Here is a 25,009-nt window from a genome sequence, read left to right as displayed (position 1 = left end):
AAGATGGCTCTGGATTTCCCCACCATGTAGCAACTGGGAAATCCACCCAAGGAAGAGTGACCAAAAGGCCCCACATCATCTCATATGCTCTGAGAAAACAAACAGAAGATGGGGAAAGGGTGCCTTGAAAAAACAGAAGGTGCATGGAACTGTGACTGTATAGAAATGCGCCATGAGTTCTGTGCTCTATCAAGGCCATCACTATCTGATCCATATAAAACAAAACTTCACAAAGCTGTGCAATGCAGATCCCTGCTCTACCAGACCTGGGCTTTCATCTGGTTTCCTCTCTCAATCCTCCCGTGCAAGGACTAATGTGGCATTTCTGTCAGCGTACTGCTATTTTACAGGCTAGTCAGCAATAAATAAAAATACCTTTTGTGGATCAAGTTCATGTTGAAGACACATTTTACAGGCTACACAGTCTCAATATGCTCCTAATGTTATACTGCCTGCTCTGCTTCCCACATTCTCAAGAGGGGATCAAATTCACGTGCACAGCTTGTAGTGTCCAAGGGCAATGCTGATGAAGGCCCTTAGGCACAGTACAGATTTCCTTCCTTTACACACACTCACACACAGCACAAATCCATCCTGCTGCCCACCCCCACACCCTTCCCTGCACACCACCTGGCCAGAACATGCACACACAGCCATCAGCACCCAGCTGCTGTTGTCTGCTCTCTCCTGAATGGACATGGGAGCACAGACATCTCACTGTGTGGAAATGCAACAGCTCAGGCTCAGAGGAAGCTAAAAATCAGATTCTGTTTGGGTCAAAAGCTCTATCATACACTGCATCTGGAAACTCAAGATAATCCAATGAGCTGAAGAGACACACTGGGTATAGTATTCTTGATTACAGATAGACCTCAAGTAATTTTCAGTTGTAGCCCTAAGATGAACTAATGAACCATGAGGTCATTCTGGTGACAACCACAAGGAAAATAGAAGAAAGAAATCCATATCATGTCATGCTGTAGTATCTGCCTAATTTAAAGTATGAACTAGAATGAACCTTTAAAAAATAGAGTTGCTGAGGGAAGCTGTATCCATTTGTGAGGCAGAATTTCTGTGATGTGGTGAAATACTCGACAGCATGTATACTGAGATGGTGACATTCCCTTCTGCTGATGATCAAACTAAAATTTGACTCCATGTTCTTACTGGTGTCTCTGTGTACACAGCCTATCCAAAAGCGCTGATCTTTAAGAAAAACAGAACATTAACAAACAAAACCATGAAGATACCTTGACCAGTTCCATCATGTCTTTGACAAACCCATCCACTTCTGGGCCTTCAAGTGCTCCTGTTTTACTCTGAAAGAAGGAATAAACATCAAAACTCCCCAGTGAGTCAAAAACACTACAGCGTTTACTGGTCAGTACCACCACCTGGTCACCAAGCTTTGTAGCATAAAGTTCACAGAATCATGAAATTGTTTGGGTTGGAAGGAACATTAAAAATCATCCAATTCCAACCATTCCATCATGTCCAAGGACACCTTCCAATAGCCCAGGTTGCTCAAAACCCCATCCAACCTGACCCTGAACACTTCCAAGGTTGGGAAATCCACAGCTTCTCTGGGCAAACCTGTTCCAGTGCTTCACTACCCTCAGGGTAAATAAGTTCTTCCTAATATCTAAGATCCCTTTGTTTTTCCCAAACCATCTCTTCCTACCAAATGGGAACAACATTTCCCACCACCCTGAGGGAGTTGAGTGACTGTCAGAAATGGCACTGAATGGCTGATGTCTAACAGGCAGTTCAATGCTTGTGTCTGTCCTGAGCCAGACTCCCTAAACAGCCACGGGTTTGGTATCTGAAGGGGGTTTATTTTGCAATGTGGTGGTGATGCAGGTCCTGAACTGCCAGAGACTGTGAGCACTAGAGCCACCACCTCCTCTGCCTCCCTTGCATCTCCTGCAGGAAAACTGCTAAGGCAGCCGCACTGGCCGTGGCAATGGAGAAAGTCAAAATGGGTTCTTGAAACAAGACCTCTGAGTGTTGCTTCTCTCTGTCCCTACTCTGCCCCTCCCAGTCTGGCACCTGGGCTCATGGGCCATGGGCTTGGGCACAGCTGCCACTCCCCAGTGACTCCAGCAGCACCCAGCAGGAGGAAGAAGTCTCAGGAGCACATGCTAAATCTGTCATTTACAAACTGCAAGGGAATGAACTGACTCATGGGACTCACAACGTCATAGTGTGCAAAGATCTTCTCAAAATCTCTCCTCCTTTCTTCTGTGCTGCAAGCCTGCGTACAGAGAGGACAAACAAATGAAAAATTAAAGCAAAAATTTCAAGTTTGGGCCCAGGCTATCTTAGCTGAGAGAGACAGTATCAGTGTATCAAAAATTAGTGCTACTTACATCCATCTTAAATTGTAGAAGGAAATTTTCCTGGAGTGCCAGAATCCTGAATAGAGAGATTTAAATTATGATCTTTTCGCTTTATCATCTGCACATGAACTATTCTGAGCTCTCCTTGTTTGCAAAGCAAAGGCATGTTAGATTAAAGGCCTACAAAAGAGAAAAATGCCTGTGGGGTTATTTACAGAGGGCTGTTGTGGGAACACACATCTTCCTCCTGTCTGATGGGGCACAGAGGGCACCCTTTGGTTCACCACAGACATGCTATTAGCACCATTGCTTCTCCCAGAGCATTTCTGGTGGTCCTGCACAACAGAGGGTGTCAGCTTCTGAAGCAAGAGCAACCAGACTTGTAACTGGATTGTTGTGCTGCATTAAAGAAGGTGATTTATGGCTCTCTCTTGGAGGGAGACGTGGTGGTTGTAAAAGTAAAAGACAGAGTAATACTGGCCTGTACACCAAGACTGGCAGAATGTTGTACAGACAGATCCTGGCATTGTTCCCATCACTGGCTCTAGATTCTCAGATTATTGCAATAGGGACCATGTGTTGGAGAGGTGAGATCAGAGCAAATCTAATTCAAAGGAGGTAGAATTTAACTGCAGGTCCCTAGAGGGAGAGCATCGCCTTGTGTGGATCTACCATTGAGAGCTGAAACACCCCATAAACATTATTAAATCCTACCTTGCCAGGTCATTCAGGTCCAGTCGTCCATCTTTGTTTTTATCAAAGATTTTCATCTATAAATCAAGAAAACAGAGATAAAATAGATGGGCCATGAGGAGAACACACATACAAAAAAAAGCCAATATATATTTTGCTCTGCCCTGTGTCCTTCCCTCTGCTTGCTCAGGGTACTTACCCAAACCCTGGGCAGCATGGCATCCTGTACTAGCACCAAGTGCAAGGGTGGCACAAGGGAACAGCAAAACCCACCAGCTTTCTGACAGCAATAACCCAAAGCTATCAAATACCAGTACCACTCCCTTCCCACCTTACGTGGGGATAAAGCAGGTCTGCAGAAAAGACCTTCAGAAACTAAACACTGACACTGCCTTGGCCCTGAAAAAAAATGTCAGAAAAGGGGGGAAAATTCTAAACACTTCACCTGGACTCCATCCTTACCTTTGACTGTTGCTGTGGCTTCTGAGCAGCTGAGGTGCAAATGCCACTTTCTAATTAGAACTCAGATCAGGATTTTACACCACTAAAGCTATGGGGCTGGCTTGGCTCACAGCCTGTTGCTAGAATGCACTAACACTTGGAAGAAGGTTCAGGCTGCCAACATCAAGAGATTAAATGTGAATTCAAAACTTAATCTTTTTCTTTTCCTGAATAGCATTAATTTTGATGAGCCATCACAAAAAATATATATATTTATTTGTTGTATTTGGTTCTGTATTTCTCTTCAAGACATAAAAAAGGGTCTGTTACAAAAAAAAAAGGGGTGGGGAGGATTAACTTAATGAGTTGCAAACCTAAATAAGTCATGGCTCAAAGTTCTAGAAAAAATATATTCAACATCATGTCGGGGGGAATATGAATATTTCACTATGACAGATTACCTTTCTATGTCAAATACTCAGTTCAGGAATATGCATTAATCTTACCTTGATAGATCACATTTGCTTGTTTAGTGGTTTTGCAGAGTAACTGGTTCACTACAGATCTTTTGTGTATTGCACAGCTGCTGGAGAAGGCCTGGACCAGCCCCTATCTGACAAAGCTCAGAGGGACAGGATTATCCCCTATAACATAGCCTGAATGTGTGGGAGCTAGCAGCATGTCCTGAGCCATTCCCCGGAACGGAGCCAGGGCAGAGCCTAATAATGATGTGAGAAAAGGCAGCATCTGGAGAGCTGCCATTTCTCAGGGAGATTTTGCCGGTTCTGTCAGCGCTGCCTCTTCCCTGCCCATTGCTCAAGGGGAGCAAGGACAGCAAGTCCTTGGTAACCCTTTATTGCACCACATTTAGACTGAGATTCTGCAACAGACTCTATACCGTTAACTATTCTGAGTATTTCACATTTGTGAGGTTTGGGTGGAATTTTTGAAGAGGCATTTGGTATGGGCTCACTTCCTCCCACTGAAAGACAGCATGAAAGTCCTATGAAGGACTGAAGACCTATACTGAGATATTTGGGAAAATGGCATCATGAGAGCCATGTGGGTGTTCAGTGGCACAAAGAAAACTATTTTCCCATTTAACTGGCCTCTGCCAAACATGTGCTCTGTGCAGAGCCATTAAATGACAGAGGAAAGGCTTCTGAATTGTCCTTTGCTCTAGAGCTGGGGAGACAAATAAAGCTGCCAGGCCATCCTGAGGAATTCCCTCTGGTTGCATCAGTCCAAGTTGGTCCCTTCCAGCTGATCTAACTTCTTGCATAGTGCTTCCTTTAGGTCTCCCACAGCAATATGGCACTTTTCCCTGGTATCTGCTGGAGCAGCAGTGGGACAAGGCTAGAGGAAGAGATGGGAGCAGAAGCTGCCTTTGCTGGTGCCAGCAAGGGGAGAAATATCCCTGCATTGACAGCCTCCACTGCCATCAGAGAGATTAACCCAAGCCTTCAGCTCTTGGCTGATAAAGGAGTTATTTGCAGGTCATAGAAAATGATTAATATTCTTTCTAGAAATACATAACCCCAGATAATATTTTAAAAGCCTCTCTCCAAATGGAACATCAATGCCTAACCTGGTTTTGTCTGTTGTTTGAAGAGAGAGAGAAATACCTCTACTGCTTTGCTTCTGCACACTCTCCATCACAGGTGACTTTGCTACATCCATCTTACATCATTACTATAAAATATGCTGCCTAAAGGAAGCTTATGGAGACGACCCCTCCAAGTAGATGGCTAGAGAAAGCACCAGCATGTGGGTGGTGGGACTACCATGGTCCTTGGGCTCTACAGTAACTTCAGTGCTTTTGAAAATATCGCTCTAAATCCCTTGGTTTAGGCCAAGGAGCATTAGTTACCCACATGGTCTATAAGAACCCACCCCAAAGCAGCGCAGCTGGTGGGATGAGACAGAACTGCATTTCCTGAGAAAGGACAGCTTTTGGTGGGAAACACAGGGCCCAGCTCTCAGGACCTCTGCTTCCAGGTCAGGGCAGCTCTGGCTGAAGGCAGTGGTCTTTGGCTCATACAAAAATACAGTATCCTTACCAAAACAGAATAAAACTTACTGCCTCTAGCAGTCTTTGTACTTCACTTGGATTCTCCTAGATGTTTCTGAGCTCCTGAAAGTGTGTTTTATTTTCTCCCATTTCTGCTGCATCTCTGAATTACTGAGATTTAGTTACTCTTGAGACTAACATTCAGTGCTTCCGCCTAGACTTCAAATTCAGATGCGTTTTTCTCTATGAGAGGTTTTAGAAAATCAAACAACTGCCACAACTACCCTGAATACAATTTTCAAACACATGCAATATTTTGATCATCCATACCAGCCAACAGAAAGAAAAAAAGTCTGTCTGGAAGAGCAAGGCCAAGCTAATTCTAACCCAATGACTAACACATGAAAGATGGAAAACATGTAGGGAAGAAAGGCTAGTGTTCACTGAATTAGTTCAGGTACCACAGCTAATAAGATAGACCTAATCCTATTATTGGGACAAGTGGGGCTCATGCATACCCACTACATGGCAATCATGTGCTGCATTACTCAGGGAGCAGCCTGGGGAAATACTTTTTAATTAAACTTTCAAGTTTCAAGCATGTAAGTGTTTGATCTGATCTGCTAATTGTGTGCATGAGTACACAAAGAATGACAGAAGGCACCCACCCCATATGACAAAGCATATATCATGGGAGAAGCAGATAATTGAAATGGTTATGAGGTTGTTTCTAATTTAAACTTTTGCCTTCACACACCATCTTGATATGTTAAATTTGATGGATTTTTGGTTTACACTCTTGAAAGGTATATTTACACTGCCAGCCTGATATGAAACATCTCAATGTGGTTAAGGACAAGGTCTGGCATGTTTAAATAGCACTCAGTTTTACTAAAAGCTCTGTTGCATCTAGCAGTATGCTTTATAAAATGATGCATTTCCTTTACTGTCAAGTTACCCCATGTTTTAAAGTGTTTGCACAAATTAATTCACTGACATTTTAATGGCAGTGCACCAAGGGCACACCCTCTGCTTGTTTGAATGTACTCTGAGACACTCTGAGACAGACAGAGAACATGGAAGAGCTTGGTTTCCAAATAAAAGTTGTTACATCTTCATTTTTTTAAAGTGCAAAACCAAAACTGCCATCGGCTTTTAATTCAGCAAAGGAAATACCTCTGCATTCTCAGTCCAGTGTTGTAAAGGCCACTGAAACACCACAATATGATAAACACACACATTCTCTGAAGAGCAATATAAATCTGAATTATTTTCCATGACAGAGATAAGGAAAGAAGTAAACAACCAAAATAAATAATTCTATGATCAGCAGACTCACTAAAACCTGCTTTTATACCTTCTCTGGTTCTCTTTCTTTGTGTATAATAAAGTGGGACACTGAGAGAGTCAGTTTTACTTAACCTCCTACTATCACAAATATATTTTAATATATATATCATGTGCACCTATGCCCAACAGCTGAAACAAAAGTTGGCCAGGGAGTACAGAGGTTTTTGAGACAGTATATTACAGGTTTTGTATAAAGACAGTATATTACAGTTATTGTATAAAGACAGGCATCGGCCCAAGCTGCAGAACTGCCTATGGCCTCTTTCTTTAGGGAAGAATGGGCTCACAAAGGCATTTACAGAGTGGCAGGAGGGCCCAGTGGCCAGCAAGTTACCCTCAGGACAAAAGCTCAGTGTCCTGCCCAACCAGACCACCTGTGTCACAGAGGGAAATTCTTTAGCACAGGATTTCTAAGAGTGTTTTGATTCCTGAGAAACCAAGGCATTATCTCCTGGGGTGTTCAAAAGCCTGCAGGCTCCTGAATTCTGTTGGTTTTGATCTTCAGAAATGAAGTTTGAACCTAAATGGGATTTCCCTTGGCTTATACCACGAATGTGGTGCAAAACTGGAGGTGACAGCACCACTAGCATTAAATTGAGAAGGGACACAGGAGGCAGATTTGTGTCCATCAGCTGTTTGGGTCCTCTCAAGCACCTGGGAGAGAGGCCAGCATGGGCTACTACCAGGAGGAGAAGGGATGAGCAAAGACTGCACTTAGGAACCAATCTTGTAGGCTATGCTCTACTCCTGTGCTATTTCTAGAGCTTTGGGAAGTTTGCTCAGTGTGTTCACAAACATAACAAATTCTGTTTAGGCTTTTTTTCAACAGAATAAATATTTGTCTTTCCATTATTACACCTTTTGTTTTGTGGTCATAGGAGACTGTTAACAAAGATATGCTAGCTTGACTAGTAAGAAGTTAAGGGTTTAAATCACCTGAATTTTCTGTGCTCTGGCTTTTATTTACCCTCATGAGTACACTGGCACCAGAACTGAGCACAGATAGGCTTTCACAGCCATACTGCAACTCTGGCATTATCCTTGCAGAGGGCACAGGCAGCAGCCACAAAAGCACCAGAAATCCCCCCAGTGTACAATACAGGTAGTCCACCATGCATACTTGTGAACACAGCTCATTCTCAGGGAGAAGACAACCTCTTTCCCTTTGCACTGAGATAGATGAGGAGCCTTCAGCTGCAGGCTTGTGTGCTCAGGGCACACAGCTCAGTGCCCAGGAGAATCTTTGCAAGTAACCCCAGAAAAACCCTGGTGTCATTATAGCTGGGAAAATATCTATTCTGACTTCTCTGGGGTTAAGATTTCATCCTCAGCCATCACCACCTACAAGCTTTCAAATGCTGTAATTCATGACAAATACTTGTTATTAGTCACTGCACTTACATTACTGCCTTCTCTAGAGTATTAACCTGTGGTAGGAAAAGATGGCATGCTGGCTGGACAAGAACTATCCTTTGCATTTTACTGAAATATAATAATGCTCAGATTGAAGGAATTTTTATGCTCGATCTGATATTATCAATATAAGGTAATGAAAAAAGTGAACATCAGTGTTGCATATGTGACTGTTTCAACAGAATAAATAACTTAAATTGCTGAAGTTTGACTCAGAAATGAGCTTACCCTGCATACAGCTTGTAGATGTTGGGATTACAAACTAGAAGTAACATGCTGCTATCTGGGAAGCTGTGGACTATCAGAAGCTATATCTCAAATCTAGTTCTTATCCTGGCATTTACAATATTCTGTTTAAGTGCACAGCTGTGTGCATGCACAGGTAAGGAAATCTGCCACTCATAAAAAAATGTTGCTAATGCATATGTGAGATGAGTATTTCTGAGCTGAAAGTTTACCAGTACCTGGAAACCCACTAACAGCTTGACCTGGGGGGCTGAGGGGAGGTGGGAAGGATTGAAAAATTCTACTGTTGTCATCCACAGTATCCTTATTGTGAGGCATCAAGGGAGCTAGCCTTCATTTTTCCAGCCTGTGTTAATTTAGGAAGGCAGAAAATTCTCACCATGCTCTTTGAACCCTCCATCCATTTTCAGCTATGCTCACTCTGTCTCCCAAAGCACACACGGCAGGACCCCTGGGGCAGGACCCCTGGGGCCTCTTCTCAGGAGGCTCAGAGCAATACCAGGCTTCACTTCAACCTCCAAGCACTTGCTCCCTGCCAACAGCTCTTGGTCAATGTCCATGGGAAGGCAACAAATCTACAGATTGTTTTCAGACTCAGAATTAGAAGCAGGTGCATGTAAGTAATTATTAATACACACTTAATGACTGTTAAAACAAATATGTATCCATGTAGGCATGGGAAAAAACCAAGAACAGTACCTACAAAGTGGCTTCCTCAACACAGCATTGTTGAGGAGGCTTCAATTCCCTCATGAAGAGCCTTGAGAACTCAAGTGTTCTTTTCTGATTTTCCCCAGTGACTTCAGTGCTCTTTAAGATTTTATTTAGGAGACTCACAGAGTTTGTGCAATGCTAATGTGTTCACTACCTGTTGTCTTTATAGGAGTTCATCACTTGTTCATCAAATCCTTGATCTATATCAGTGTTCTCTGAAGAAAGGATGTCAAGGTCACAAGGAAAGAGAATAGCCTCTTAAGAAGCGCTGCTAAGCAACCTGATAAAGTGATGTTCCTTTCCAGAGACGACCAATCTCTTCTGAAAGAAATATGCTCTCCCTCTTCTCAGCATTTTTTTTAATGTGGTATGAGATCATTCATAGCAGCACAAGGGGAAAGAATTTAGCATGCCTGGTTGGTTGATACGATATCTGCTCACACTTGTCATGAACTGCAAATACCCAGCACAGAACCATAAAATGCTGCCTTTTTTACCCCCTCTAGCCTGGGCTAGCTTTTTTAAAATTATAGTTTTGCCTTTTTCCCTTTATCTCTAACTCCAGAAGGCCCTAGGGTCCACTCAGGATATCAGTAGCTGCTTAAGATGTGTGCAGCCAGCTGTGCATGCACAGAAAAAAGGGCAGAGATCTGTATATGCCTGTGGAGACAGATGGGTTTACAGCTCCTTGGGACACAGTTTATTTCAACTGAACAATAATCACATTGGCCCTTGAAAGCCCTGAGCTGGATATATGGGCCACTCTGTGAGACCCTGTAGTTGTGTGCAGCAGAATAAGCTCCTGCTCCCAAGGACTCTGTGCTCTAAAAAGATAAAAAGGTGGGAGCAAGGCAATAGGGGAGAGAAATACAAGTATGTCCAATCTGCAGAAAAGGAATCACTGTTGCTGGTTGTCAAAGATATAACAGAAAGTCTGTTGTCAGGGAAAAAATGGATGGGCCACTGATCCATTTATCCTAAACAGTGGTGATGGTGGCAGAGTCCAGTGGCAATGGGACTCTGCACTCCACCAGCCTCTCACTCCATGTGGGAAAGGAGAGAGAGGAAGTGAAGTGTTGCCATTACCCTGATGGGCCTTGACATCAAACTTTGAAGTCACTTTTCCCTCTTTAATCCAGCCCTGCAAATGTAAGGCTGAGTCTTTCTTCCCTCCTTGAAATTTTGCCTTCTTACTTCAGATAACTTCCAATGCAATCTTTTGCAGAGTGTATCTGATGCTGTAGGATAATTTGCTGTTACATACAGAATTCATATCCTCTATTTTATTCCAGGATATCATAGGATAAGATTATGCCTGTGGCAATTTCACACCCTGCCTTTGCTTTTGGGATCAGGTATGTTTATAAACATTCTCAATCTTCTTAGCTTAGAGAAAAGAATTGCAAGGAAAAATAATCATCTGCCATATTCTCATTTTCTAATAACCATTAACATCCCTGATTCTTTTGACACTGCAGCTTGGAAAACCCTTGTCCTCAGGAGCCAGATTTGCATTTCAGATCATAGATTTCCCTAGATATACAAAGCATCCCTTTTCCCAGATCAAATCTTATCTTCTAACGTAGAGATTAGGCTGCCTCTCTGGAGATACAAAGCCCTTCTACAAGAAACCATGGGAGCAGAAACCAAACCTCCTGGCTCTCTGCCCTGGGCTGCATTGATACCTAGCTGCTTTGGGGTAGGAGAATCTCAGATGTTTCTTGGGAAATTAAAGGGAAGGGAAAGGAGATGGAGGAAAGGAACCACCCACTGCCTACAAGCTTCAGATTGCCTATCCCCCAACACCTGATCAGAGACTGAGCACCAGGGATGTAAATCTTAATGGAGCAGAATGAAAGATACTTTTTACCAGCAAATCCTACCAGAAAGATTTTGTCTTAGCTGTGACTTCTGGGCGTTTTTTGTTTTCAAACTCTGCCAGTTGGAAATTAATTTCTGCAGCTGGCATTCCTCTCTCTTCACTGTCTTATAAATATGGAAAACATATTTTTATATGTTATATATACTCTTCTGTAACAGTACAGTTTCTCACATTTCTCCAAAGGGTCACATTTCTAGGCACACACACATCACACATACATAACATGGTATTGCAAAATATGTGGGCAGCTCTTTTTTTGCTTGCACACCAAGCTGGTTTTTAGGTACAAACAGATTTTGTGCCAAGAAACAAGGCAGTTCTATCTGAAAACCATTTAGAAAATTGCAGTGATAGATGTCTGCTAGTGGAATTCAAATTATACCCTTGAGAATGACATCCAGAAATGAGATTTTTTTTCCCCTTCTTTTCTTGCTTTTAGATGTTCAGATATAATAAGTTGCTCTGAAATCCAGGTGACTAAACCCACACCAAATACTATGTTGTTGATTGCAGTATAAAAGCTATATTGTGATAAGCCAGGTGGAGAATTGAAACTTTCAATCTCTCAGTCTTTCAGGGAAGCAGCAGGGAGCCAGCAAGTCTTGCTGGGCTTTGCAGAGCAGAAAAGCCAGATACCTGCATGTCTTGGGAGCAAAAGGATTTTCTAGGAGTAAGAGAGGAAAGGAGGAAGTGAATGAGCTGGAGATCTGGCTGAGGCTGAACATACCCTGAAGAAGGATGCACCTCACCTATACTTGAAGGGGTTTAGAGCTCAGCCTGCTTTGGTGTAAAGCTGAGCTCTTTTCTCATAGGAAATTGTTCAACTCACAGCAAAACTATTTGAAATGTATTCACAGCTGATGTCCAGTGCAAAGAACTGTTGGCAGCACTGTGGGCTAACTCCTCCCAGGGATGTACAACACACCTTCTAAGAGGGCTTTTATGGCCCTGCAGACATTGACCCTAAAGCAGATTTTAGGCTGTACTCTGATCTAAACAATATTAATTCTATCTTTTCTTACCATGGTATCAGTATATTCTTCCAGCTTTACTTCAGCAACCATCTTGTTATGTTGCAGAAAGAGATCTCGCAGGAAATCCTGTAGTAAGAAAAGAGAGAAATTTTACTCTCTAGAGTAAATTCAAGAAATAACAGTAGGAAATTCAAATCAAATTCAGCAGGGTTACACAAATCTAGTTTCACATTCCTGGTTAGTACTAGTGTCTTCAGTTTGACAAAGTTCAATTTTTTTTTAGCTGAAATGTGTTTTTTTAAAATAAATTAGACAGTAATTAAATTTCCCCAGAATAGGCATACTGGAGTGATACCTAATAGACTCACAAAATAAGCAAAAGACAACATAAGTCCTGCAGTATTTGCTAATTGATCTCAAACAAAAATATTTGCCATTCAGTAAAACACTCAATTCTCCTCTTACATCTTTACTGGAACACAGGCTGAAGCCACACACTGAGACTTCAGTAGAGGATGTGCAGCCCAGGGATGGACTTTTGTGATTGCTGGCTTAAAGTGTTTAAGTTATGCTTTCTGAACAGGCTCTTGCCTCAATCGCCTGAGCTTTAATGAGAAATCAGTGTTTGTGCGATTGTGAAGAAATCCCTTTAATAAAACACCATGGCTCTGTTTAGCTGGGAGAAGCACATGTGCAAAGCCAAGGTGAGGCAGTGCTTGTGGAGCTCACTGGATGCCTCAGATCATGGGACAAGGCTAGGGGGAAGCAAAACTTCGAGGGCAACAGCAAACCATCCTCCCTCCTGCAGGGCCCCTGAGACCATGCCAGAAGGCACAAGTCTGGCACAAGTGCTTAAACTCTCTATGAACAACACAGAAAGGTCATTTGTCAATCACACAAAAGGACAGCAAATTGGTAAAGCTGATGGAAGGGCTCCCATTGGCATCAGTGAGCTGTAGGTCAAGCTCAAAGAGATTTGTTAGAATAACTTACTTTGAGTTCACTGGCCGAAATAAATCCGCTGCTGTCAGCATCGTAACTGCGCCAGATCTGAACAGGGATAGATTGATGTGAGCACATAAATATTGCAGTTACTCATCTGCTTGGTGATAGATTGTAAGGATTCAAAGCAGAACTTCCATAATGAGCAAGTTGGTGCATTAGCCAACATTTAATTAATTGGAGATGAAATAAAATAAACTTTTCACACAATAGCTCTTACTCACACTTGGATGCTGTACATGCTACATGCTGCTATCACATGTTTAATGCAGACACACTATCTATAAAAGAAAGACAATACTAAGAAACTGTTTACATTTCTTACCTAATTTGTACATGCAGCTTCTTTTATTGCTCTGAGTCAAGGCCATACACAATAGGCCATTGATCTGCAGAAGCCCCCAGCTTGTATGTGATATAAAACTAACCTCATGCACTCTTGGAAAAGTTGAAATTCCATATTTGTATACTCAGGGGCAGAGATCAGAGGAAGACTGGGCAAAGTTCTATGGGCTTGTTGACCCAGCTTATGTTGGTTTCCTCTTCATGCCCTAAAAATCTAATGTTTCAGGATAAAATGGTGCTTAAAATGTGCCTGCTCTGCTGTCTTGGTCTATTCTGCATTTCAAGTGAGGATCTGCAGGGATGAATTGATGAGTGCAGACATTTTGTTTGTAGTGGCATGACTGATAGGTGGCTGAGAGTGTTTGTGAAATGTAATGAGTTCTCTGGATACCCTTGGTCCAATCCTAGATACCACTCCTCTGGTTTGCTGGTGTAAATAATGTAAAACCTTCTCTACTTGAACAGGTCAGAACAGGTTTTGCTTCCACAATACCCATTTATTTCCCAAGCTGTGTTTTACAGAGGACAGAAGGGTTGGTGTTGAAGAAGCTGGTGCTGTGCATGGGGGAGGAGGCAGTGTGGAGATACAGACCCGCATGAATTCCACGCTGTTGTCCAAGGGAGTTTCCCGTCGAAAAAGCAGAAGGAAGTTCTCATCATCCGGCAAGATCATATTTGCAAGCTGGATAAAAAAACATTTAAAAATCCCCACAATGAAAAACAAACCCACATCATGAAAGTAAAGAAAAGAAAAAACTTGAGTAGCTGCTGACCCAATATGTGAAAATTGGTTTGGCATGTTTCTCCCTTGGAAATAAACTCCAGACCAAAGGATCTGGCCAATGTAATATTCTGTGAGTCACCTCCTCTACACCCAGGCTCTATCTTCCAGATCCCCCCAGTCTGCTCTAGGTCTTAATCACAGAATGGTTTGGGTTGGAAGGGACCTTTAAAGGTCATCCAATCCATCTTCCCTGCAACGGGCAGGCACTTCTTCACCTAGACTAGGTTGTTCAGAGCCCCATCCAACCTGACCTTTGATGTTTCTAGGGCTGGAGCATCAACCAACTGCCTGGGCAACCCCTTCCAGTCCTTCACCACCTTAATTAAAAAATAGTCTTCCTTAATCTACCCCCTTTCAGTTTAAAACCACTACCCCTTGTCCTACTGCTACAGACGCTATAAAAAGTCTCTTCTAATTCTCTATCCTCCTAAAAAAGAAATCCTGGGCTGGGGTTGGGCAGAGATACCTCCTGGATTTGCAAGCGTCCATCTGTGGTGACATCATAGACAGACATGAATTGCTCCTTCATCCTCTGAACTTCTTCTTCTGTGATGGTGCTCTGCCATGAGGAAAACAACAAATGCATGAAAATTGCTGAGGCCACCAGGAGGCCCTCCTGGAAGAAATCTCTCCTCACTCACAGATAATCACCAGGATCATTGCATTCTTACAGTTCAGTGTAATGCTTTTAAAAGCCCACGGACTCACCACTGTGGATGAAGTTTTGGAAATAAGTCCTATGCATACCTTTGCAGCTACTAAGCTTTCAGTCAGAAGATCAGTTTTTGGAAACCCCAAAATATTTCAGTGACACCTGCTTCTTTAGCCAACTGTTCCCATTATGTATCACTGGGGTTTGGTTTTGCTCAAGGGTGTGTTACAGCAGTTTCCATCCTGCTTGTTTTCAGCTTGTGTTTTTCAGGAAGATATCCTTATCCTTGAATGACATCTCTGCAGTTCATTAGATCATCAGCCTTGAAAGGTATCAGTGGAACTAGATTGTTGCTTATTATTGCCTGTCAGCTGATTTAAGACCTGGCACCAAGCCCTGTCAGTGTTTCTAGGTTAACAGCACAGAAATCCAAGCAATTGACATTCCCTTTGTATCTGCTGAAGCCGGTAATTGATTTATACATAGCTAGGAGTTCTCCAGACTTGTCAGGTTATGTGTTTTGACAGGCATTGCTGTGACAGGTAAAATACAATGCTTAGGTTCATCAGGCACAGTTTCTTTAGCAGAAACTATAAGGGTGACCACTCTGACCGGACTACACAAAATACAATTTCCTCACCATGTGAAAAGGATTTTGGTCATGTGAGCTTTATGGCTGGACTGGGAAGCTCACCTAGTTAATCTTTCCTAAGCAATTAAGTCCTATATTACCCTCAGCACTCACACTGTCCTGGTTTCTCTCCCAGTCGTGTGGGAGGTGGCCCTCTCTGGGAGGGGAGGGAAGGAAGGGAGAAGGATAACCCACCCAGGATAGGGGCATACCTTTGTAGAAATTTTTACAAGACAATAAATTAACTTCTTCCCAATCCCTAAATAAGAGTCGTTCAAAGTTTTTATCATCTCTACAACCAGGTGGATGTGAGACTACAGCTATACCTTCTTGGGTCTTCGAATCCAGTTTCTCATTCTTTCCAGCTGCTATTGAAGCTGCATTAGGTGGTACACTCCATTTTTTATTACTGTGACACAAGACCATGAGTGACTTTCCCCAATTTACCCAGTGCACAGCTCCACACAGTGCAGCCCTTGGGGTGCATCCTTGCTGTAAAACACCAAGGGTGGCAGCTCTCAGTTTGGGGATGAAACACCAAGCAGTGATCCCCACTGGGATGCACCCAAGATGGCAGGCCTGAGGAGGAGTGGCTGAGTGGGTCGCAGGGCATGGCTGCAGTATCCTCCTTTCCCATGGAGATGTCCAGAAAGTCCTGTGGGCTTGGATATTGAGGGCACAGCACATCACTGAACACACACTTTGGGGTTTTTTCCCCTTGGCATTATAACTCACCCTTATGCTATTTAAATTGCCTTTTGACAGCACCTTGACACTTTGAGACACCTCCCAGGAGTTAGGTGAGCCCATCAGTTTGCAGCTTCAGTAGGCTTGCAAAGTGTGAAATGATCCTCCTCTGTGCCCAGTAGGATGAGTTATTTCCAAAATGATAATATCAGCTGATATTTGAAAAGTGTGCTGTGCATTTCAAAGTAGTCATTTGTTAAAACGCTTATTGCTCAACTTGGTGGTAGCTATTCACCACTACTTCACTGAGCTTTCTGTGGCAGGGACATTGTTACCTGCTTAAAAATAGGACAGCCTCCTTCTTTTCATGAACTGATTTAAACTATGGGATACATCAAGTAAATGCTTGGAATACTTACAATATTTACACCACTTCAAAAACTGTTAGTCTGAGGGTTTACACTACAGTGGATTTTTCAATTTGGACTATCTTTCTCTCTTCATAAATATTCTACTTATGAAACACAACTGGTAATAGTTCTACGAAAACTCAGCCTTTACTCACAAAGAATGAAATAATAAAATACAAACTGACTTTCTCAAGATGCATGTTATAGACAAAATTATTTCTCTATTAAAAATGTTTACAGTAAGAACAATATACCTCATGTTATGATCATTAGGTTTCAAAGGGGATCTTTCTCTTTACCAAAAAAATCCCAGAAGACTGGAAAAAAAAACCCAACAGATCAAATAAGACATTCCAAATGGAAACTAAGGTTGGGAGACCTGGTTTTCAAGATTGACCTACTGGTGGTGCAAAAAATTGCTTGTTCTATTTTCCTTTCCATTCTAAAAATATTTAAAAAGTTGGAAAAACCTCATAATCTGCCTGATCCATTCCCCTTGTCCAAGCAAGGACATAATCTGAAGACTCACCTCACCCCACCAACAAAGAGGCTGGGGCTGCCTGTACAAGAAGTTGGGAGGGGACACAGCCAGGACAGCTGACCCCAAGTGACCCAAAAGGTACAGCATACCGTGGTGCTCAGCATATGGAGGCGGGGGAAGAAGGAGAAAAGGAAGACATTTGGAGTGTGGTGTTTGTCTTCTGAAGTCAGCATGATGGAACTTTGCTTTCCTGGACATGGCTGAACAGCTGTCTGCCAATGGCAAGTGGTGAATGAATTATTTGTTTTGCCTTGGCTTGTTCCCTTAGGTTTTGCTTTATCTATTAAAACATTTTTATCTCAACTCATGAGTTTTCTCACTTTATTTTTCTGACTCCTTCTCCCATTTCACTGGGGAGCGAGTGAGCGGGTGAGTGGCTGTGTGGGGCTGCCTGCTGGGTGAAACCATGATTAACAAATAGCAGCATACAAAAATGTGCCTCTCGTCTCATAAGATGGAACAGGAGGAAATGGCATTGCAGCAAGTAAATATCTGCAGCTGAGCACATCTTTCTTTATCAGAAAATGCTGTCTTGATTATGTTACCTGTCTCAAGCAACAGATCCTTAACCAGTTTCAAAGGTCTGCAAAGCTTTCCCTTTTGTGAGGGCTTAAGTGAATGCTCTTGCATCCTTTCCAGCCACTCTGTACAGAGAAGCTTCTCGTAATTCTTTGTTTTCCCTGGTGCATCACCTCCCTGACTTTGTGGATGATGTGTGGTTTCTAAGGGCTGCTGCTTGTTCTCACTGCAGCCAGGAAAGAAATCTTTACTACTTACCATGAGGAGAAGGCTGTGTCATTTTTATTCTCATAAAAGAACACAGTTTAAAATATTGCTGTGACTTTGTTCACATATCTTTCAGTTAACAAGTAAATTTCTTACTACAGATATTCTTCCACAGAGTTTTATAGAGAAAATCTTCTGTGCTTCAAGTTGCCATAGCAAATGAATTTCCTGCTTTCTGCTTTCTCCTTTCCATGTCCAGCGTCCATCTTCCCTTTTGTGAAAACCCTTTAGCAGTATTTGTAGCATCACAAAGGTTATCTGGTTTTTAATAGTGTTTGTAATCACAGAAAGAGCATGATCACATATTTTTTAAATTTCTACAGTGTTTAATTTCTTTGGCATGGCTAGTTATGATTGTTTGGACACCTGGCTGTAATCAGTCTTCTTGGTTAATCCAGTCCTTTTATATTGTTGCACTCTTTGCTTTATGCTGACTAATTAAATCTCTCTCCTAAGAGATTCATGCACTTGGCAGAATTTTGCCTTGATGAAAACACAACTATGAGTCACTTGGTTTGGGGGGCAAAAAGCGAATGTACGGAACACTGCAGAGCCTTCCTGACTTGATGAAATGGGATGTCTCATTTAATTCCTGCTCGTCAAGAAAATCCTGTAATAAACTGATTTATTTTTCCTTCTTGACATGCTTTTAGAAGCAAGCCACTATATTGATTAGGGTATAAAAAAAGATGAAACTACATTTAAGTGACTATTGTACCCTGTTTCTTGAAAAAAAACTGGGGATTTTTCTGAAAATGATGGCTTACTTATGTGTCTTCTAGTGTTTCAGCCCAATATGAGAGAAAGGCCAAGGGTCCCACAGATATCAAATTCCTACAAGATCTATGAAAATAAATTGTGTCTGCCAAGGAGAGCTGGAAAACAAAATCAACGACTATTATTGTGCCAAAAGCTATGCAGTACAGATATGAGGCCAGCAAGGACCAGATGAGAGACCTCAGTAATTCACACTTTGACTGTAGAAGAAGAACTTTTCATTTTTGGGCCAAATATTTCTTCATTGTGAAAACTAATCTCATGAATGACTTTATTCCCTCTGTGCAGTTGTAGGTTGGATTGCCCGCATAATTGTGGGATATCATCCACATATCCAGGGCAAATTTCTCCTTTGGGCTAATCTTGCTCATTTAACTTCTGTGCTATCACTTGAGAATTTGGCCTGTACTTTGGTTAGGATTTTTGACTAGGATTTACTGTACTCTTGCAGGTGACAGTGAATGAACACTTACCCTGTCATCTTGCATTGCATTTTTGGTTTCTTTATTACTTCTCATCAGCACAAATGTGGGAAAGCTTTTTTTCCTGTGGTAGACACCAGTATGCAGCAAAGGCTACTACAGCCTTCCTTGTGCAATCAAGGTTTTGTGGTTAGGTTTTGGACAGTTCTTTGTTCTCTCCTCTCAGCTAGCCTAAAAGCTGTTTGGTGTGCATTTGGGTGATGAAATCATTGGGTCGTTTTTACCATGGGTATGTTGAGTTTGCGTCAAGAAATACCTCGAGGCACTTCCATGCCTTAATGTAGAGGAACAGGATTAGGAGCTGGTCAGGGTAATCAAGGATGATGAAAGCCACACCTAAAAAGATAACTGCATTTTGCAATAGACAGAATGATAGAATGGTTTGGGTTGAGAGGAACCTCAAAGATCATCCAGTTCCAACATTTTTCCCTAGAGCAGGTTGCTCAAAGCCTCATCCAACCTAAACAGTTCCAGGGATAGGGCATCCACAGCTTCTTTGGGCAACCTGTTCCAGGGCCTCTCCACCCTGACAGGAAAGAATTTATTCCTAATATTTAAAGAGCCAGGATTGCCTGGCTGGGGATTAGAATTCTGAAATATTCTGGATGCAAGCTGATTGGTTTCTGCTAGAGGTCTTCTTGCCGTTCACCAGCTGGTCACCATTGACCTCTAGGTCTCTCGGGGTGGTAAAGCACAGGGGAAGCCTGTCTTGGATGGCTTTGAGGCTGACTGATACTTTGGCCATTAAACTTTGTTTGACTAGCTGTTGCATTCCTGACCATGCTAAATTATACATATTGCTTAGACAGACAATGCAGTATGCAAGGCAAGGATGAAGTGCAAGAGTAACTGGAGGTTGCTTCTATTCTTTGGAAGTAAAAAGCAAAGACAAATCCTTAATGGCCGCTCAGAGTGAGCTCCAGAGGATTAACTTCAGTCTCTCCCAGCCATAACTATCCATGTGGTTTTCAGGCAGGAGGGATTTAAACAAGGCTAATACCCGTCTTGTCTGATCAAATTTATGCTTCAACAGTTGTTGTGGTCTCCTACACATAGTTAGATGAAGGTAATCATCCTTTATCTGAAAGCTCTCTACCTAATTTAAGTATAATTTAAGCAAAGTGAAATACCTTTCTGAGAAAGCCCAATGGCAATGTGCATTTCTCTCCATATCTGCCCAGACATCATTGGTTTTATGGAAATTTTCAGTAATCCAACCCCAAAATTTATAGCCATTCCTCTATAAAACTCATATCTCATTATTATGAGAATATACACAGAGCTTCGTTAAAACCATAGGAAAGAGCAAGCAAGGAAAATCCTTAATGATCTTGATACACAAAAAAGATGTACAGGAATATAAGACAGAAATGCAGGAGCTGTAGTTTCTGTTCTGATAAAATTACTTATTTGATGCTGAAAGAAACTGTCCTTTCCACTGGGCTTTCACTTCAGTAGAAAAACTTTTAGAAAATGCATGGAAAGAGGTGCCATAGTGTAGAAGAGAGTTATGAAAAAGCAGAAGAGAGCCCAGGCAGCTCACAGCAGCCATGCAATAGCAGGTTGGAAGCTGGAGGCTCAAATGGTTAGAGAGAAGTCACAGCATTGGAAAGACAAACAGGTGGATACACCAGCAACTCGAAAATATAATGCTGGCAAGAGGATTACACACACCTCGAAACTGAAGGGATTTTCTTAGGACTGGGATAGACTAGACTAAACTAGACTAGAATAGAATATTCCAGTTGGAAGGGACCTACAACAACCATCTAGCTCAATTGTCTGACCATTTTGGGACTGGACAAAAGTTATAGAGTGTTGTGAATTGTCCAAATGCCTCCAGCAATCACCCACTGCTGGAAGAGAAGACAGGAAGCAGTATCTGGGATTTGGTTGGTTTACTACAGGTTTACCTTTGTTACAAAGTTTTCCCTTTCCCCCTGCAATTGTTGATAGTTCAATAAAAGACAATGAATTGGCCTCCATCAGTGGATGCTATTTCAAGTTTCTTTCCTCGCTCAGAGTTGTCAGGAAGAGCTGTGTCTCAGCTTCCCAACAGGATCATTTTTGCATTGTTTTCCCAGCTGCTCCCATCCTTGGCATTTAATGTCAGCTGGGGATGCTGCAGAGTAACTGGGAAGAAAAACAGAGCTGAAGGGCCACAGCGGTCATTAAGAAAAATAACAGCTTAGAGAATACAGGCTGAAAAAATATAATTATGAAGCCATTCTCTATTCAAGCAGAGACAACTAGCAGTGCTGATAACATTATTTATCACTTGTGTAGCACTTCAGATGCAGTCACTAATTAATCCTTGTGACACATCTGTAAGTTGTGCCAGTGTATTGCTGTCTTCCCCTTTTATTGGGCAAGGAAACAAAGACATTAAAAGCCCAAACAAGTAAAGGTCAAGAAAAGTGGCAGAGCAGAGAGATGCTCAGTCTCAGCTCACTGCTTTTATCAAGAGGACACTTTCTGTAGGATGGTAAAACCAATGTAGAGGGGATCCCTTACCCCTCCTGCCACAATCACAAACCTGTACAATATAAATTATGTGAAAAAGAGAAAAATGGCTCAGTGTTGTTAGACAAATTCATTGTACAAAGGTAGTAAGGACCTGTGTTTAACTTTGTGCTCAAGTGGCCCCCATACCCAGGGGAGTGGGCAGAGGACTACTCTCAGGCTCCCAGAACAAAGCTCCCCTTGGGTGTTCTGCCACAAAGACAGCCTGCTCTGACTGCAGCCTGCCACGTAATTTTATCCCTAATATTACCAGAGTGAAATACTGCCAAAACAGGCAAGAAGACTAGAGGGGAAAAAAACCAAAAGCACTTGAGAGCCTGTCTGAGCACCCTGAAAGTTAGTGAGCACTGTCCTTCAGAATTAGCTTATTTCTTCTATTTAATAGGAAGAGAGGGAGTTGGTTCTTTCTCTATTCAATTTGTGTTAAAGTATTTCTTTTAGTGGCAAAACTTAGATACCAGAAGCAAAGGACATGCAAACTGGATCAGGGTTAACTATTACTGATTTCTTAAAGCAGCAAGTTCACTGCTAGAACACCCTCATTTTGCAAGTTCTGTGTGCTGATAAATGACACAATGTAATAGAACTCACACTGATATCAGCAAGACCACAAAAACTGCTGTAACACACAAGGTTTGCTACTCAGCTGGCATGATGCTGTCCCAAGACCACATGTGAGGGATGCACAAGGGCAGTTGGGGCTAGAGTGGGGCTTGGAGTTTCTCTTGACTCACATCCTTAGGAAGCTGCCTTCAGCATGAGATCTCTGGTCAAGCCCAGATTTTATCACCATCAGCTCACTCCAGAGAGCCCCAATTTGAGGTCCCTTGCCTCAGCTACCCATTGTGGCATTGAGCTCTGCAGCCTCATTTTAGGTGTCTCCTTCGATATCTCATGTTTGTTGTCACTGAGTTTGTTTGAGCATGTTTTGTGTTGCTGTTTCAATATCCCAAGCCTAGGAGCTCCCAATTTCATCTTTTGTTCCTGGGTAAACAATCATGAGCTTTATAGTTTCTCTTTAAATCAGCTTTTCTGTGTCCTTAAAGATTCTTATTGCTTTTTTTAAATTTGTTTGAAGCCTTTTTACGTGCTTAGCTGTTCATCTAACTATCCGCGCTCTGAAAGACATTTCTGCAGAAACTGCCAATACTTCAATACAAATTTACTTGCTAATTAAATAAAAATAAGCTTGAAAAATAACTCACAGCTTCTATTTTTTTTTTACTGTAGCCCTAAAGATCCAAGAATACTAATTGGCTTGTTAAGTACAATTCTGATTTTACACTTGATACTCATGAATTTATGCCTTTTATCAGCTACCTTTTCTCTCTTTGTTAATTAGTTTTTTGCTTAAAGGAATTGTTTCACCTCTAGTTTTTGGCACACTCTCTCCTTCCATTTGGAAGATATTTCCTCCTTTTCCTATCTGGGCACATGTTGTGTAGTGGAAATATTACTGTATCCTTTGTATACTTCTGAGTGCTGACCCGAGCTGCTGGATTTCTCCTTCACTGATGGTGACACTCATAGGCAAGGTACAACCTGGAGCCAGGGAAAGCAGCCCTTGTAAATTGTAGTGCAACTTCTGTTTGTTTGGAGATGCAGACAAGGAGCGAGGGGAAGTGCTGCCAAAACCAGGAAAGAAAACCAGGGGAGAAGCCCAGAAACAGTGTAGAGCCGGGTCTGGATCTTAGAAGCAACAGAATGGACTCTTATTTGGCTTTTAGCCATTTGTGGCAATATAGACAGAAGCCTCCTTCCCAAGCACCATTTAAAATTAATGACAGTATATATGTTAAAAATTGACCTGGGAAAGAAAGCTATCATATTAACAAAACTAATCAGCACAGGCTTGAACAAATAAACCACGAACATTGCCCTCCTGCTCAGCCATCCAGGCTGTGTGCCGGTGCTTTTTCACTTGTTTCTACTCAACAACAGTAAATGACTTTCTCTCCACGCTGCCAGCCAGCTGGTGCCAGCTGTGATCTCCCCCTGACCAGCAGCTGTTGGGCTGGAAACCACTGATCAGACTGCTCAGCTGACTGCACTTGTTGTAGGCTCTTAAATGCCACCCTGTTGCCAAGAGAAAAGCTCTTTACCTCAGCATTGCTAAGGAAGTCGGCAAGCAGGGAACAACAAACACAAACCATCTCTCAGCATAACTTTTTTGCTTGGACCTGATGCACAATTAACATGGCACAGTACTTACCTCTGGTCCCAGCTTCTCCAGGAGATGATGAAAAAAATCGTCAAGCTCCTTCCCTTCTATGTAACCATTGTCTAAATAAAAAGCAAATATATTAATAATCAGGGGTACTCCCAAGTTCCAGGAACCGTGTCACGGGCTGCATGCAGGCAGCTCAAGGCTTCAGGGTGGGATCCCAGCTGGGGGCCCTGCCCGCTCAGGGGAGCCCCATGTCCTGTTCAGCTTCATCTGTTCACTGCTGTGAGGGCTGGGCACAGCTGCAGTGCTCCCTTCGGAGCTTTTCGTACGGAAAAACTTTTCAGAAACAAAAATAAATCCCCAAACTGAGACCAAAAGAGAGAGCAGCAGATGAAACGGGGAAGTGATGAAAAGGCAAAACTTTGGGGGTGAAAAGGAGGATTTACAGCTGTGATATACAAGTGTGATATTAATGGTGAGGGGCTCGAAAACACCTGCAGGACCTCGCGGGGGCAAAGCTTGGACATGACGGCCCCATGTGCAGCACCCCAGGCACCCTCACTGCACCCACCCAGCCTGAGGGGCACCCACCCAGGCGGCCCCCCTGCCCCTGCCCGGACAGAGCCCTGCGCACCCCTCAGCCGGCCCGGCACCCGCGCACCCCTCAGCCGGCTGCCCCCACGAGTGTCCCCACTTGCCGTCGGCATCGAAGCGCCGCCAGGCCCCGAGGAAGGCGGCGGCGTCCAGGCGCCCGTCGGCGCCGCTCTCCATGGTGCTGCCTCCTGCGGCCCGGCCCTCGCCCTCACCCTCACCCGGCGGCGCAGCCTCTGCCCCGGCCCCGCCGCCCGGCCCGGCTTTCAGGGCGGCGGCCCCGCCCCGGGGGCGGCCCCACGGGGGTCGCGGGGGGAGTCTCCCCCTTCCCGGGGCTCAGTCTCCGCTTCCCGGGGCTCAGTCTCCGCTTCCCGGGGCTCGTCCCACCGACCCCCGTCCGCCCGGATCCCTCCCGGGTGCGCTCGGGCTGTGGCAGGACGGGCTCAGCCGTCGAGGTGCGCTGGAGCAGCCCGGCCCTGCAGCCCCCCTTCGGAAGAGCCCTGCGCCGCTTGCAAGGGAGCTTTAAAGTTTCAGCCCTCCCCGAACGAAGGCAGAAGTGCTGAGGGAA

The 25,009-nt window shown here is 43.2% G+C and overlaps 1 protein-coding gene across 1 annotated transcript in view; it reads right to left on the bottom strand.

The window, feature by feature from the left end:
• The window catches only part of SCGN (secretagogin, EF-hand calcium binding protein), a 28,463-nt gene extending 3,722 nt beyond the window's left edge, over nt 1–24,741 (bottom strand). The window contains exons 1-10 of the mRNA XM_063397845.1: nt 24,549–24,741; nt 23,896–23,966; nt 14,661–14,753; nt 14,003–14,092; nt 13,057–13,113; nt 12,112–12,189; nt 3,054–3,109; nt 2,370–2,415; nt 2,195–2,254; nt 1,251–1,319 (exon numbers count right to left, since the gene is read on the bottom strand). Of these exons, the coding sequence (XP_063253915.1) occupies nt 1,251–1,319; nt 2,195–2,254; nt 2,370–2,415; nt 3,054–3,109; nt 12,112–12,189; nt 13,057–13,113; nt 14,003–14,092; nt 14,661–14,753; nt 23,896–23,966; nt 24,549–24,621 (693 nt within the window). The 5' untranslated portion in view covers nt 24,622–24,741. The remainder of the gene's footprint in view (nt 1–1,250; nt 1,320–2,194; nt 2,255–2,369; nt 2,416–3,053; nt 3,110–12,111; nt 12,190–13,056; nt 13,114–14,002; nt 14,093–14,660; nt 14,754–23,895; nt 23,967–24,548) is intronic.
• Between the last annotated feature and the right edge of the window lie 268 nt (nt 24,742–25,009).

The sequence above is a fragment of the Prinia subflava genome, chromosome 1 (assembly GCF_021018805.1).
Source record: "Prinia subflava isolate CZ2003 ecotype Zambia chromosome 1, Cam_Psub_1.2, whole genome shotgun sequence".
NCBI lineage: Eukaryota > Metazoa > Chordata > Aves > Passeriformes > Cisticolidae > Prinia > Prinia subflava.
This window is presented reverse-complemented; position numbering and strand designations above follow the sequence as displayed.